The sequence below is a fragment of the Tinamus guttatus genome, unplaced genomic scaffold (genome assembly GCF_059628265.1).
Source record: "Tinamus guttatus ecotype Peru unplaced genomic scaffold, ASM5962826v1 Tinamus_guttatus_pri_ptg000674l, whole genome shotgun sequence".
NCBI lineage: Eukaryota > Metazoa > Chordata > Aves > Tinamiformes > Tinamidae > Tinamus > Tinamus guttatus.
Genome location: NW_028289208.1, coordinates 1,150,210 through 1,163,937, shown reverse-complemented (window position 1 = coordinate 1,163,937; position 13,728 = coordinate 1,150,210). Strand labels below are relative to the sequence as shown.

Here is a 13,728-nt window from a genome sequence, read left to right as displayed (position 1 = left end):
GGAGGGTAAGGATGAAAACCCCAGTAATTAGTGGTTGGGGCAGAGGGAGGTGTGGAGGAGGATGGAGAAAGCAGAACAAGCAATGTTTGATACCAAATATGTTTAGATTTACACTGGATTGTACAGAACCCAGTTGCATGGGTTGGTACAACATACGCTAATGACTAATGGCTTTCCAGAGAGAAAAAGTGGAGAGTTGTTTATTTAGAAAAATACTAACAAGCCCCTTGTTTCTCTTCCACATTTACCATGACTTTATCTTCCTCTGCAGAAAGGCTAATTCTTATCAGTGCTTCAAATTACTTTTTTTCTGAAGAAGCAAACAATTTGAACCTTTCAAGCAACTATGAAGCTAGAAGCACTGAATCTACCCATGGCAGAAGCAGATCTTTAAAAACATCCAAAAACATCTCTCATGCTGACAGGCAGGGTCTTACATATGTACAGTCACATTTCTGCGAGCTCCTGAATTATTTGCAGAAAACATAAAAACCTTAAAAGTTTTGTCCAGTTAATCATTTCGGGAAGAGGAAGCCTGGAGGATTGGACATGTAACTGGTCCAATTAATCTGATACACTGAAGTTTTGGGAGGTAAATGCAAGAACAGAGTAAAATTTTGACAGTTTTATGGGGGGGGGGAAATGTGAGAACTGACACTAACTTTGCAGAGAAACTTTATAATGTCTTATTTAAGGACCTATGTATTATGTTTTCTGTTACGTAATTTATGGAAATTTGTTCTGTTACGTGAACACACATTCCCCATTCAAGAATGGGTAATTATATTCTGTGCATATTTTATAGTGCCATAGACATATGGGGCACCCTACAGACAAATATAAGGACCCTGTAATACAGGTTTTTTATTAAGTAGCTATTCTGATGCATTGATTATTATAGACAAATTATTAAAAAGTTAGATATATGTGGTGAGGTTACTAGTTTATACTTGTTAAAATCATGCTGACGGCAATTTTGATGAAGAGCCATTTTTTCGAGTTGAGAACTAAGCATAATTTGAATAATTGTAGCAAATAGCTTTCTTCAAAAGTCAAGTGAATAGGCTTTGCCGGGGGGAGGAAAGGTGTTGTCAGATTTGAATCTAGTCACCTGTAGGTGGCAAAGTATGAGGCAGAGTGGGGGCAGAACCTAAGTTTATAAAATACCATTCCTGGGAAGGGCAACGTGAGTTCTGTGCATTGGCCCAGTCTAGGCTCCATTTTGGGGGGGAATTCACAGTGAAATAAGACTCCACACTCCTTTCTTTCCTCTCACTCTATATAATGTATTTAATATATAGCAAATTTAGAGTCGTAGAAATCCCAAACAGCACTCAAAAAGTCAAGTCTGCATTTACTGGTCCTATTGTTTCAGTCTGTCCAGACATGGGCATGGTTAAATTGCCTGGTGTTGGTCTATAAGCGTGAAGATCTCCTTCACAATAATTTTGAGTAAATATATTGATCCAAAATACTGCAAAAGCTGTAGAAAATGTACACATTTGGATTGCTACCATCAGTCACTAAGAATCTGGGAGTATTTTCACTGTCTGCACTCTCCTGTTAACTTAGTTCGCACAAAGGTAGACAAGAAGTTAGACTCTATATTGTGATACTTGAACAATGCTTTTGAGACTGGATGAATTTAACCAAATGTTCTAAAAAACATAAATAATGCAAGTCCAGTTTGGGGTGAACCTGAAGTGGTAACACCTACAGCACTCATTTTGTATCTTAAAGTGGGTATACTATTTATCCATGGTTAGCTGTATAGAATAATTTTTAAAAATAGATAATATCATCTTCAAAAGCAAGCTTTGGTGATCTGATGAGCTATAAATTTTCAGTCCATATATAGTTTGGATTTTGAATAATACAGGACCTCAGGACTTCATGCAAGTAGCCTATAATTATGTAAATTGTACTTCATTATGAGTATGCATACACATTAGTATTTAAAGGACCAGACTTTGAAAAAATACATTCTTAATCTTCAAAGATGGCTGCAAATATATTCATCTTTGATTTGTTCCTAAGAATCTGTACCATCTTACATCCAGGCTATCTGAAATTAAAAGATTAATCAAAATTCTAACAGAGGATTGGCACCATCTCAATGGATAATGTTCCCGACACTAATCTCCTAAAAAAAACACTTGAAACAAGTGTACACTCAATGTGACAGAGCTCAGACACAGCAGTGAACAAATTCAAAATAACATGAAACCACCATTGCCCAGCAGTACTTTCCCTTGAATTAATTTTATTTTACTCTACTATAGTGACATGTCCCTTCTAAAGCGCACAGTTTTTGTTTTTGTTTTTCAAAATAAATAATTGCTAAGTATGATTCATGGCTACATTTTGGGCTACGCCGGGCGTGACGTGCTTTCTACCAAATGAAGTTTGTCTGTGCTTGAAGTGAGAGCAAAAACTGTCCTTACCTATTTTTCGCTATTATTGTTAGATAGATTTGAATCATTTCAGAATATTCTATTAAAAAGAATGCCATGAGGATGATGAGGCCTCCAAAATAAAAAGGATTAAATGTCTTTATCAATTTAGCTATGAAAACATTGCAATTGGCAATGAAACTCTCTTTCATGTGTTAGAAACTGCTGCTTCTTTTAAAGTAAGACATAAATAAATGTGCTAGATCTGCAGCTAAATATTTTTTATCACTGGAATGCATCAAGAGATTGTAAGCACTATTTTTGCAAGTGAAAAAATGTAAAAGTCATGCATCAAAATATTCTGTATTTACACTGTGTAATAAAAGTACCAATACTCTGATGCTGATCAGTGACTAAGAATATCACTGTCCTTTTCACTACAAGAGAAAATTCTCATCGCTTAATTTCAATCTTGTTCTGCTTCTATTCTTTTGTCTTTATTTCTGTTATAAATTAAATCTTACCACTGATTTATATCACAGACCCCTTTCAAACTACCAAACCAAACTACCAAACTTGAATGGAGTATATGTTGATATATACTGTAAGTAACTCAGTGGTCTTGACAAATCAAGAAATATTTGCCTTAGGAAACTGCTACCACTAGAATTCAGGAGAACGTATATGATGCCTTCAGCGCTGCTTGTTCAGTGTTGTTGCCTGGGGAAAAGGGGGTGTCTGCTTTGGAGAGTGAAAGCTGGACCAATGTACCAGCTTCTCACTGCGTCCAAACTCTCTACTCTTTCATTGAGCAAATATTCCATTCACTGCAACTAAAGATGTGCACAGTGTAAGGACTGTGAAACTTGGTTCTGTGATATTGATAGCAACAACTATCAATAGTTATATCAAGCAATCAAAACTGTTTCTGTTACATGCAACAATCTGCAATTTTATTCTGGGACTTCCAGAGTATGAGTATACATTTGTAGACTCATTTTTAATTTACTAACAAAACACAGAACTGGAATTAAAATTACTTTCCTCATCTTGTAAATTGAATGTAACATGAAGCTCACAGCACTATGAATATGAAATAAAAGTTTCAAAATTCTTCATGTAAACTTGTGACGTGTTTTTACATGAAAAAAATGAATAAACTGGCTGATGTGATTAACTTTTTGGATTAACAGTTAAACAAGTGCTTATTGCTTAGAGTCTGAAAGGATTGGTTATGGGCTTTTTTTTTTCCCTCTCATATAAGGTGTGTTTTGTTTGTACACATTTTCCAGAGAGAAAAAAAAGTGTTAATGGAACTCCTAGCCAGCATATTTACCCTTCACAGATTTTCATTATGTAAAAAGTCATTCAGGAAGACCAATGGATTATGCATCTCTAAATGCTTTCTCTCAATACGATTATGTAAGTCTTTTAATGCGGGAACAGATCGGGACAAAATAGTGTCCATGTGAGCAGCATTTGCTATGGTAAGCATACAGTAAAAGTGGGATTAGGCAAGAGTGCCTTTTTTCTCATACAGAATTATCAGCCTTCAGAGAAGAACAAGAAAAGCAAAGTCGACGTATGCACATGTGTACATACAAAGATGTATGCAGATATATCTAAATCTTATACCAGAGTATGCTTTTTATCAAATACAGAACACCAGTACCAGAATGTTAGGCTATGGCTTCCCAGTAAGACATAGTGTCTTATATCCAGTGTGACAAAGAATATAGCATCTCTGAAACTGTCTACCTAAGAGTAAAAATATCTTGACTTATCACAAGTTAAGTCAATGTTATTTGAAAGGCAACTCTTTTCTCTCTATTTTCACAGCACAAGATACTTTCTATTAGAAGAAGGTGGTCCCAGACGGCTAGATTCTATCATCCATTCTGACACCTTGTTTGTGGAATATTGTGAGGCAGATGGAAATGTAATTTAATCAGTTACCATTGATTAAGCCTTTCGAAAGGTGAAAAGTCACATGGCCTCTAACTGATGTAACTGTTCTTCATCTCCGTACTAAGCCAAGCACAAACAACACAAGCTTTTTTTTTATAAAAGCAGCAACCATAAGGTCATACTGCTACATTAGGAAAAAATAATATTTCAAATGTAATTTCTTTACATGATCTTGAAGCAGCTATATATAGACAGCATAATCCTTTGAGGAAAAAAATCTAGTATATTAACTGCCTTGTAACTATATACATACATATATTTGAGAGAGACAGAGAGAGATACACAAGAGAGACAGTCAGACATATTTCTGAGTGCTGGATCCTAAAGGAAACAGTCTGAATCTTTATTCATACAAACCATTGCTCAGTATAGCAGGAAATTAAATGTGTAAAGACTAGTCATGTAATTAAAGGCTGCCGAATTAGTACCATAATTTCAGTTTGCATGAAAGCTGTAATCCACTATGCGTCTGTTGGAAGCAGAAATTTCCACTGTTGTTAATACTATCTGTAACCTAGTTTTCTGATCTGCTTTGATCTCTTGCAATGTTATTTTATATGAAGGTGGCTATAAATTTATTTCGTTTTAGTCAGTCTTGATGCTATAATTAAAACCTGCATTTTCTAGAGTTTACATTTTGGAAACAATACTTGATAGAATGTACAATGAGTACAATGAATTTGTTTTGCTTTATTTTCTTCTAGTTTTTTTTTTTGCTATTTGCTTTTTATTATTCATTACCTCTGGCTATTTATTGTATGACATGAGCTAATCAATCTAAAAGCTTTAAATCTGCTATTTTGAAACAAGCCAGTTTAAGAAATAGTATATATGCTCATTAAACTGTTCCTTTTTGATACTTGATAGTTGTGGCGATAACATTTTGTTAGTAGGCACTATATCTGCATGGAGATGGAAAGAGATGCAAACAAATTAAAACCAAGAACTGACCTACCATAACTGTGTGCAATTCACAGAAAACCATTTAAGCCAAATTAAATTGTGAAATAATGGTGGATCTTGTTTTTCATCTAAAATTAATTATTACAATGGTATGATCTGGATTGATCTGTCACGCAGCAGACATACACGATAATTTATGCAGTGATACACCATAAATTAAGTGGTTTAACTGCTATGTATTCTAGACGTGAAGAAAAACAAAACAAAAACCAGAAAGCTAGTTTTATAATCATTTCTACACCTCTAGTGACCCGAATCCTTTTTCTTTAAAGGAATCGATGTTTTTCATTTTTCAAAAGTCTCACAAGCAGTAGTTGACATGGAGAGAAAAACACTTAGGTAATCCACATTGCTGAAATATGATCCCACAAAGAATCATTATCAGTTAAATAATCTTACAGTGTTTCATCTGATATAATTTTTGCATAGCTGCAGTGTGCTTTGCTTTTCAATACAGCACTGTCTGGTTTTGAAAACAACCAACTGAAACACAAACTTATTCAGGGTCCACTGACCTGAGGCAATTGTGTGCTCTGGCATAAAGGTACAAGAAAGACAGTTTGAATTCTTATTTTTTAGCAAAAACACTTTTTAAAAATGATTTGTATCTAACAAAACTGACTCTCCAGCCTTCTTTTATCTCTTACTAAGTGTTAGGAGTAGTTATTAATATCTCTAATTAACTCTTGCTATGGGGAGACTTTTCTCCAAGGTAGTCTCCCATATTCCTGGTCTACACACAGGCACTTGAGGTACAGTGCAGAAGAGCCCAAATGAATACAGAACGCCCTTGTGCTGGCATATTTATGCCGCAGTGATGGAATAGACCAGTATTCTTTTTTTAAGGTCAACATTCCTGAGGAATAGAGCATCTGACATTTTCCAGTCCTCCTGAAATCACTCTTGACACTATACAAGTTTTAAGCAATCTTAAAAAATAAATATAAATAAGAATTTAAGATCTGCATTTTAGCAGAATAAATTTAAGGAAGTTTGAAATTGAAAAGTCTTCTGTTGAGCATTTAATTATACTCTTCACATTATGTAGTAGGAAAAGGTACATGACTTCTCTTACTACATGACTACTTTTTTGAGATTTGCATCAAACACCTTCCGGACAAGAATTAAAAAATCTTCAACTTGTTTAATTGAATTAGGAAGAATAATTATATTTGTTATTAACATTGTGTTCATTTGGAATTGAAGTAAACATTCTGTGCCCAGCCCGTGGGTCAAAGGAGCTGCCTATATTGGCACAGCAAATCCGAGCTCCTGGCCCTGCCTGCATTTTTGGGGCACAATCCTGCAGTGCTAGCTGTGAAGACTTTGAAGTCATTTGACATTTACATCTCTTCTATTGCACCATAGCAAACTTGGTGCTTGGAAACCTTGGGAAGTGTCAAGTGGCTTCGGGAGTGACAGCGACTGCCATGCAGAAGTTGAGCGCCTGTAAACCCCGTGCGATCACCTTAGCTTTTGCCCTCTAGGACACCGTTTAGGGGATTACGGGTACTGCCGCGATTGGGGCATTACGGCCTGTTCCTGATACGCCTCCGCGGCGCCGAGGCCAAGCCCCTCTGCGGCGCCTGCAGTGGCTCCTCCGGGAGCGCAGGCGGCGGTGGCGCCGGGGCGGCCCCGGCCGCGATGAACCCGCGGCTGCGGCACTGGCGGGAGGCGGCGACGCTGCTGCTGGCGGCGGGGGCGCCGCCGCGGCCGCCGCGCTCCGCGCTCGGCGCCTTCAACTACGAGCTGCTGCTGCTGCAGCGCGGGCCGCGCAGCGGCTTCCTGCCCGGCGCGCACGTCTTCCCGGGGGGGCTGCTGGAGCCGGCCGACTTCTCGGCCGAGTGGCTGGAGCTGCTGCCCGCCGCGCCGCAATGCGGCCTGGGCCTCGTGAAGCCTCCGCCGCCGGGCAGCAGCCGGGCGCCGCTCTTCGCCACCGACCGGCAGTGCCTGGGCTCGCCGCTGCCGGCGGAGGTCGCCTTCCGCATCTGCGCCATCCGCGAGACCTTCGAGGAGGCGGGGATCCTGCTGGCGGTGCCGGGGCGCGGGCCGCCGCCGGGGGCCGGCCCGGCGCGCCCGCTGTCCGCGGAGCGGCTGCCGCCGCCGGCCGAGCTGGACGCGTGGCGGCGGCGCGTGCAGCGGGACGCGAGCTGCTTCGCGCGGCTCTGCCGCCACCTCGGCTGCGCCCCCGACATCTGGGCGCTGCACGAGTGGAGCAACTGGCTCACGCCCGCGGGCAACGCGGCCCGCGGCGGCCGCCGCTACGACACGGCCTTCTACGTGTGCTGCCTGGAGCGGCGCCCGCCGCGCGCCGCGCACGACGGCTGCGAGGTGACGGCCTCGCAGGTAGCGGCGCCACCCGCTCCCGGGTTGGCCCCTCGGGGAGCTAGGGGGATGTCTGAGGGTTTCAAGGCCCCTGAGATCCGGCCTTCGAAGTGCACGTGCTCCTTATTTGTTGGTAACGGCAGAAATCCACGGTGTTTATTCACACTTTTCACATCATCGAAGTCATCGTATGAGATGAGAGCAAGATTAGGAATAGCTTAAACACCTAAAAGAGCTCCAAGTTTATTTATGATAAGTTGGATATTCTTGATCTAAAAACTGTGTGTAGGAAGCAGCCATTAAGAGATAATATTAAGTTAATTAATTGCTGAAGTATTGGCAGCAAAGTGTTAACTGAGTTTACACTGAGGTTCTGCTTTTTCTGTTTATTACAATAGCTGGAATGCCTACATGTAAAATGAAGGAAAAAAATGTTACGTTAACAGGTTTTATTACATTTTTCAATCTTTTTTTTTTTTTGTTTGAAATCACTTTTTGTTATTTTGTTGCTTTTATTTTGGTATAGTTTATGGGTGGCTTTTGTATTCAGAAAACATAGGCTGTTTCATGCTCTTACTCTGTGAAGGCTTTCTTGTTAAGGCTGAGGACTTTAAAGTTACTTTCAGTAACTGCTGATGAAGCTATTATTTCAAGGTATGTTTTCCTTTCCTTTTACAGTGGTTATCACCTCCAGAAGCCATTGAACACTTTAAATCTCAGGAAATACGGTTTGCTCCTCCTCAGTTCTACGAATTGTGTAGGTTATGCAACTTTTCTTCACTTCAAGAGCTGCATAAGTTCAGCTCTGAGCGTGCTTTAGAGGGATGTGAACGTTGGATGCCAGTGATTTTAACTGCCTCAGATGGCTACATGCAGCTATTACCAGGTAAGAAAGCAAGTGAAAGGTGTTTTTTTAAAAAATATAATAGAAGCTTAGGTTTATGCCACATGGTATAAATAACCGTGAAGAAAAACTAGGAATCAAGCTATCTCTGCTGTTTGTCTTTCTTTTCTGATACACTTCGTGTTGGCCAGTCAGAGATAAGTTGTTGGACCATCTAGAAAGCTGTTACTTCTACACTTAATCATAATCTCGTTTAAACCTCAGCCATAATATTATGGATACTAATATCTTAATTCATAAAGAAATTTTGTCATTTCAACTTCCATTTTTATCTGCAGAATATCAGAGGTATTTGGTCCTTTATAATTGGAGTTCTCATTGAATTTCAGTTGTCCATTTGCCTGTAAGGGCAAGTAATGGAAGCATAGATGCAGCAGCAGTTTTCACAATTGTAGCAATTAATTCCTTTTTTTCCCACCCTTCCTATTACTTACACCTTCATTTCATTAATCAAATGCATTTTTGCCCTCTTTTCCTTCAATGTTCCAGCTTCTGCTGCAGCTTCAATAGTTTGCTTTTTTAAAAAAAAATACTTTCTCCTGGCCTCTTTTTTATTATTAGAATTGCTCTTTAAAGTTTTTGTCCTGTACTGCTATACTGGTTGTCATGTCGAGTCACATACATTTATATGGCAAAACACAATTCTTCAACTAAATGGAGTGAAATAACAGTTTCTATTCTTAATTCTAGTGTAGGTTACCTTTTATATATTTGGAGAAGTCTTTGTCTTGCTTTGTCCTGTAACAAATATTCCTATCTCACAAGACTGTGATTAAGGCATGTTAGTGTTAGTGAGAGCACTGGAGCATTTATTGTAACACCTAAAATGTACTGTGCGGTGTCACTGACAGATACCTTAGAAATCTGTGGCTGCATCATTAAATATGGACAAATTTGGAAGCAATTTACATTTATATTGTAAAATCTGTTCCCACTGAGTTTCATGTACTCATAAAGATTTTAAAATTGCTAGTACCATTCAGTCCAAAGGCTGAAAACTGGGCAATGCATATCTAAACTTGTTTTTTTTTAATATATTTTTTTTCTTCCCCAGGAGATGAGCTGTATCCAGAAGATCCAGATTATACCGGGGAGAAGAAGATAACTTTGTCAATAGATAAGAAAGTTGAAGATCTAATGAAAGAGGGCAGTATATTTCATAGGATTGTAAGAAAAAACAATGATCTTGCTGTTTATGTTAATGTTCAAGTAAAACATAAACATATAAATCCAGTGATGATAAACTCTAATAATTCAGATTTCCATAGCAGATTATAGTATGCATTTGGTTTGAAGTTATAATGTATTTACTTATATATGTATTCACTGTTAGTGTTTCTGGTACTTTCTACCAGTTACCAAATCGTCAGTTTTAATCAGGCACTAATGTATTTCATTGCCCCACCAAAGCATTTTATTTGGATATAGCTTTGAGATTTATTTGTATTTAATTCTTTGATTCTCTGAAACTGCACAGTTGTGCCAGTTACAATATACGTGACTACTGAAAACTTGACAAAACCATCAACTTTGTTACTTGATTAAACTTAGAAGTGATTAGATGGTAACTGAATGAAACCATTATTACTCACATACTGGTAGTAGTAGAATAAGCAGTAACACTGGTCCTTCGGGTCACACCTTTTTTTCTCACTGAAAATTAAACAGAACAAATATGTTTGTAATTCAGTATTTTACTGTGCTTTCCAGAGTTATCTTTTGAACAACTGTAATGTGTGTTTAGAAATACATAAAATACTTATTCTATTTTTCTTGAAGTCTTCCAGTCTCGATGGTCTCTCATGTTGGGGAAAGCCTATATATATGTGTATATATAATTCTGTTAGCTAAAATTAAATCTGTTTTCTGATCTTGATTTTTAAAGTTAATGTTTATATTTGATATACTTGTTTCTGCTAATGCTAATCTATGCAAAACTTGATGAATTTTCAGAAGTAGGAATGATTTGCACATAATCTAAGTCAGCTATCAGGTTGAGTGCAAGAATTCTCTCTGTTATCATAGTTATTTTAAAGTAAGTACGGCAATTTAAAAACAGGAAAAATAAATTGTTTAGCTGTGAGAAAGAAACCAAGAGCGTTAGGGTTACATCATGGAAACACCTGCTTGCGTATTTCAACATCCCACATTCTGCCTTGTAACTATTTTCCTAAATAAATCTTTTTATGAGGCTTGGAGACTTCCGAGGAAGTATTGGTGCTTGTTGGAGTCAGTATTTTTGATCTGTTTTATTTCTTTGCTGTTACAAATGGAACAAATGGGGGCAGTGATGTGGAATCTCTTCTATGTGGAAGAAGAATGAACGATTATATGAGCCAGCAGTTGGCCAGAAAGCTTTGTGTTCTGTTATTTCAGTTAAAATAAAATTTTCTACAAAGTTTTCATTATATTGAGTTGCTTTGCAGCATTCATTTCAACTGGAAAAGTGTTTCTATCTTCTTATGTCTGAAAAGGCTCAGACCATTCTTGGTATTGCAGACCCCCATTGACACTTCTATATCTCTGATAAATATTCCTGATCCAATGAAATAGTTTATTATGTGGTGTTCTACTAGTTCACTACTGCAGTAGAAAGTGGCTATTGGGAGAAAATCCTTTTAGAAAAGAAATGAGTCAGACACGTAAATAGAGGATATTTTCTTATGCAAGTTTTTACCCACCAACATGCTTTAAAATATTTCTCTATTAGCCTTTAACTCTTAAGTTAGCTTGTTCTATGTGTCAAAAAGTACAATAACAAATCTGTAATTTCTAAGTGAATATTCTACCTCTTTATCTTCATATTTTAATTTAAAATGTGTTCATTTTGCACTAATAAAGGCAACATGATCCACTAGAAGGAGCATCATGGTCAAAAGACAAAAAATAATGAAAAAGATGCTATATCTATGCAGAAAATGAAGGGAATCATTTAAGGGAACAAATATCTGGGTATATACATACAGTAAGCATCCTGGGGTCCTAAGTTAAACATACTGATACAGGCTGAAGTTTCAAAATACTGAGTCAGTTTCCACATAAGGGCTACTGACAGGATGGGTGTCTTTTACTTTCTCGGGCTTGGCGTGGTGTTTGCCTAGCAGTAGAAAGCAAGTTGAACTGAAAAAAAAAAAGCCCAAGCCAGAATAAGAAGGGGGATAGAAAACAGGGGAATGAGTAAACAGAGAGCTGCCTAACACAGAGAGCTCGCAATGGGGGAATTGAGATAACCTTTTTTCTAAAGCCTAGGTGTTAGAAGGCACTCACAGCAGATACTTTCTCTTGTAGTTGTTTTTTTTTTTTTTTTAAAGATCACCGTTGAACTTTAGCAGAAGAGTGCCAGCTGTTTTCTCACTGCCCAAGGACTGCAGCTCACCTCTGCGCTGTAACGGCCGCCGTGGCGGGCACTACCTTGTTGGTACTGAGACACCACCGGCACCGCACAGACACCTGTCCCCACGACAGCCGGGGACAGCAGGGACAACGCGACCTCGAGGCTCGCTCTCCTCTACGGCCCCTCCGAAGCGCTGAAGCGGCGCCAGGATGCAGCGCCCACCCCTCCCCACCGCTCCGCCCTCAGTGGCGCATGCGCCGCAGCGCGGGCAGCGCCTGCTCCCGGTGTGCGCCTGCGCGCTGCGCGGGGCGGGGTCGCGCGCGGGAAAATTGGCTGCTTCTGGAAACTTCTCGGGGACGGTGTGGGTTGGCTTGTGGTTGTGGCGGTGGTTAAAGGTTGAGGGATTTTTTTTTTTATTTTCTCTAAGGAGGCGTGTTGAGCAAAGGCAAGGAGTGAGGAAAGCTTGGGAGGTGAGAGCAATAAAGCAGGTTTTTTCCTTTTTTTTTTTTTTTAAGCTTCTCTTTCCTCCATCTGTTTGCTTTTCCCTTTGCCCTTTTTGAGATTTCCATTAGATGGTGTGAGGTTACGAGGAGAGAGAGGGAGATTGGGAAAAGAAGCCAGTTCTCTTTTCAGGTGTGTTTTTATCAGCATTACGTTATTATGGAGGTGAGCCTCCACGCAGGCCCACCCAGGTCTTGTGTTGAAGCAGTGGTATGGGGCACAGGGTGTAGTGAGTTCTTTTTGGAGTAAATACCCTTTATAGCATGGGGATGGTCCTGAAATTTCTGCAGACACTTTTTTTTTTAATTTCTTTCTTAGTACTGAGGTGGTTCCTACAGGTAGAACAGATAGCATTTGTTGTGGGTGTGCTTCATCTGAGATGCACCAATATTTCGTTTATATCTTCCGTGCTTCTCAGGCTAAGAGGATGAAAGAGAATTTTTGTGTCTCGTCTAATTCTTGAAATTAAAAACTCTATGGATGCCCAAGGGAGGGATACGTGTCTTCATATCACTATATTAAAGTGCTACAGATGTTGCTATACTTGTGCTATACTTGCTCCTCTGTTGTAGTGTTAAACTTAAGTCATTAGCACCATCTCAGCACAGGTCATGGATAATACAACCACAGTGCGACTGTATTGCTTTTGGTTCAGCAGTAATTTGTTCAATGCCAGCTTTGGAAGTGGATGCCTAATGTCTCGGCTTACTTCTCTCTAAATGTCTTAATAAGCTCCTGCTTCTAGCATAAATTCTGCTAAGTGGTAGGATAAATGTTGATCTGGTTGTGATGGGCAAATTGCTGTCTGTAGCCAGTTGAATTATACCTAGGAATTAAAAAAGAAGGATGTATTCTTTACAAACTAACTTGCATTTCATTTTGTCAATGTCAAATGTCAGTAAATTTTCCCTCGTGTTAAAATTAAGTTTGCAACTCCCTCATTTTTAGTGATGTAAGCACCTCCCTGCAGTCCGTTTAGTGAGATACCTAGAGTATTTCAATCCTATTTTCAATTGTAATATTTTTGTGGGCCCTCACGTGTTAGACAGCAACCTATATACTGAAAGTAGGCTGAAGATAATAAATAAGTTCTGGTTCACTGACAATTGGTGTGATTGTGAGTAAATGTGGTGACTCTTAATTAGACTTCAAAATAGGATCTTATCAAGAAAGCAGGTGTAAACCTTTTAATGTGTGTAAATTAGCTGTATTAGTATCTCATTCAAAAGTACCAAAAATATTTGGGCTTGGTGTATATATACGCTAATCTGATATATTTCAAAACTAATGGCAGCTTTCAAAATGATTAATCAAATGCTTATCAATTTCTTGCAGCAATG

The 13,728-nt window shown here is 39.0% G+C and overlaps 1 protein-coding gene and 1 long non-coding RNA gene across 2 annotated transcripts; both read left to right on the top strand.

The window, feature by feature from the left end:
• Positions 1-2,318: 2,318 nt before the first annotated feature.
• On the top strand, positions 2,319-2,877 carry LOC148591903 (uncharacterized). The gene is made up of 2 exons (XR_015913986.1): positions 2,319-2,632; positions 2,699-2,877. It is a non-coding gene; the product is annotated as an uncharacterized LOC148591903 (long non-coding RNA).
• A 4,089-nt stretch (positions 2,878-6,966) lies between these two features.
• NUDT19 (nudix hydrolase 19) lies at positions 6,967-10,134 on the top strand. The gene is made up of 3 exons (XM_088536483.1): positions 6,967-7,670; positions 8,328-8,535; positions 9,608-10,134. Exons 1-3 carry the CDS (start codon positions 6,969-6,971, stop codon positions 9,829-9,831), a joined length of 1,134 nt encoding a protein of 377 aa, XP_088392609.1. The 5' UTR covers positions 6,967-6,968; the 3' UTR covers positions 9,832-10,134.
• The last annotated feature ends 3,594 nt before the right edge of the window (positions 10,135-13,728 follow it).

Bases quoted from the DNA above. Each gene is read 5' to 3' on its own strand.
- NUDT19 (XM_088536483.1), top strand. From the start codon at position 6,969: ATGAACCCGCGGCTGCGGCACTGGCGGGAGGCGGCGACGCTGCTGCTG. The intron at 7,671-8,327 runs GTAGCGGCGCCA...TTCCTTTTACAG, and splicing joins GCGAGGTGACGGCCTCGCAG to TGGTTATCACCTCCAGAAGC. The intron at 8,536-9,607 runs GTAAGAAAGCAA...TTTCTTCCCCAG, and splicing joins CTACATGCAGCTATTACCAG to GAGATGAGCTGTATCCAGAA.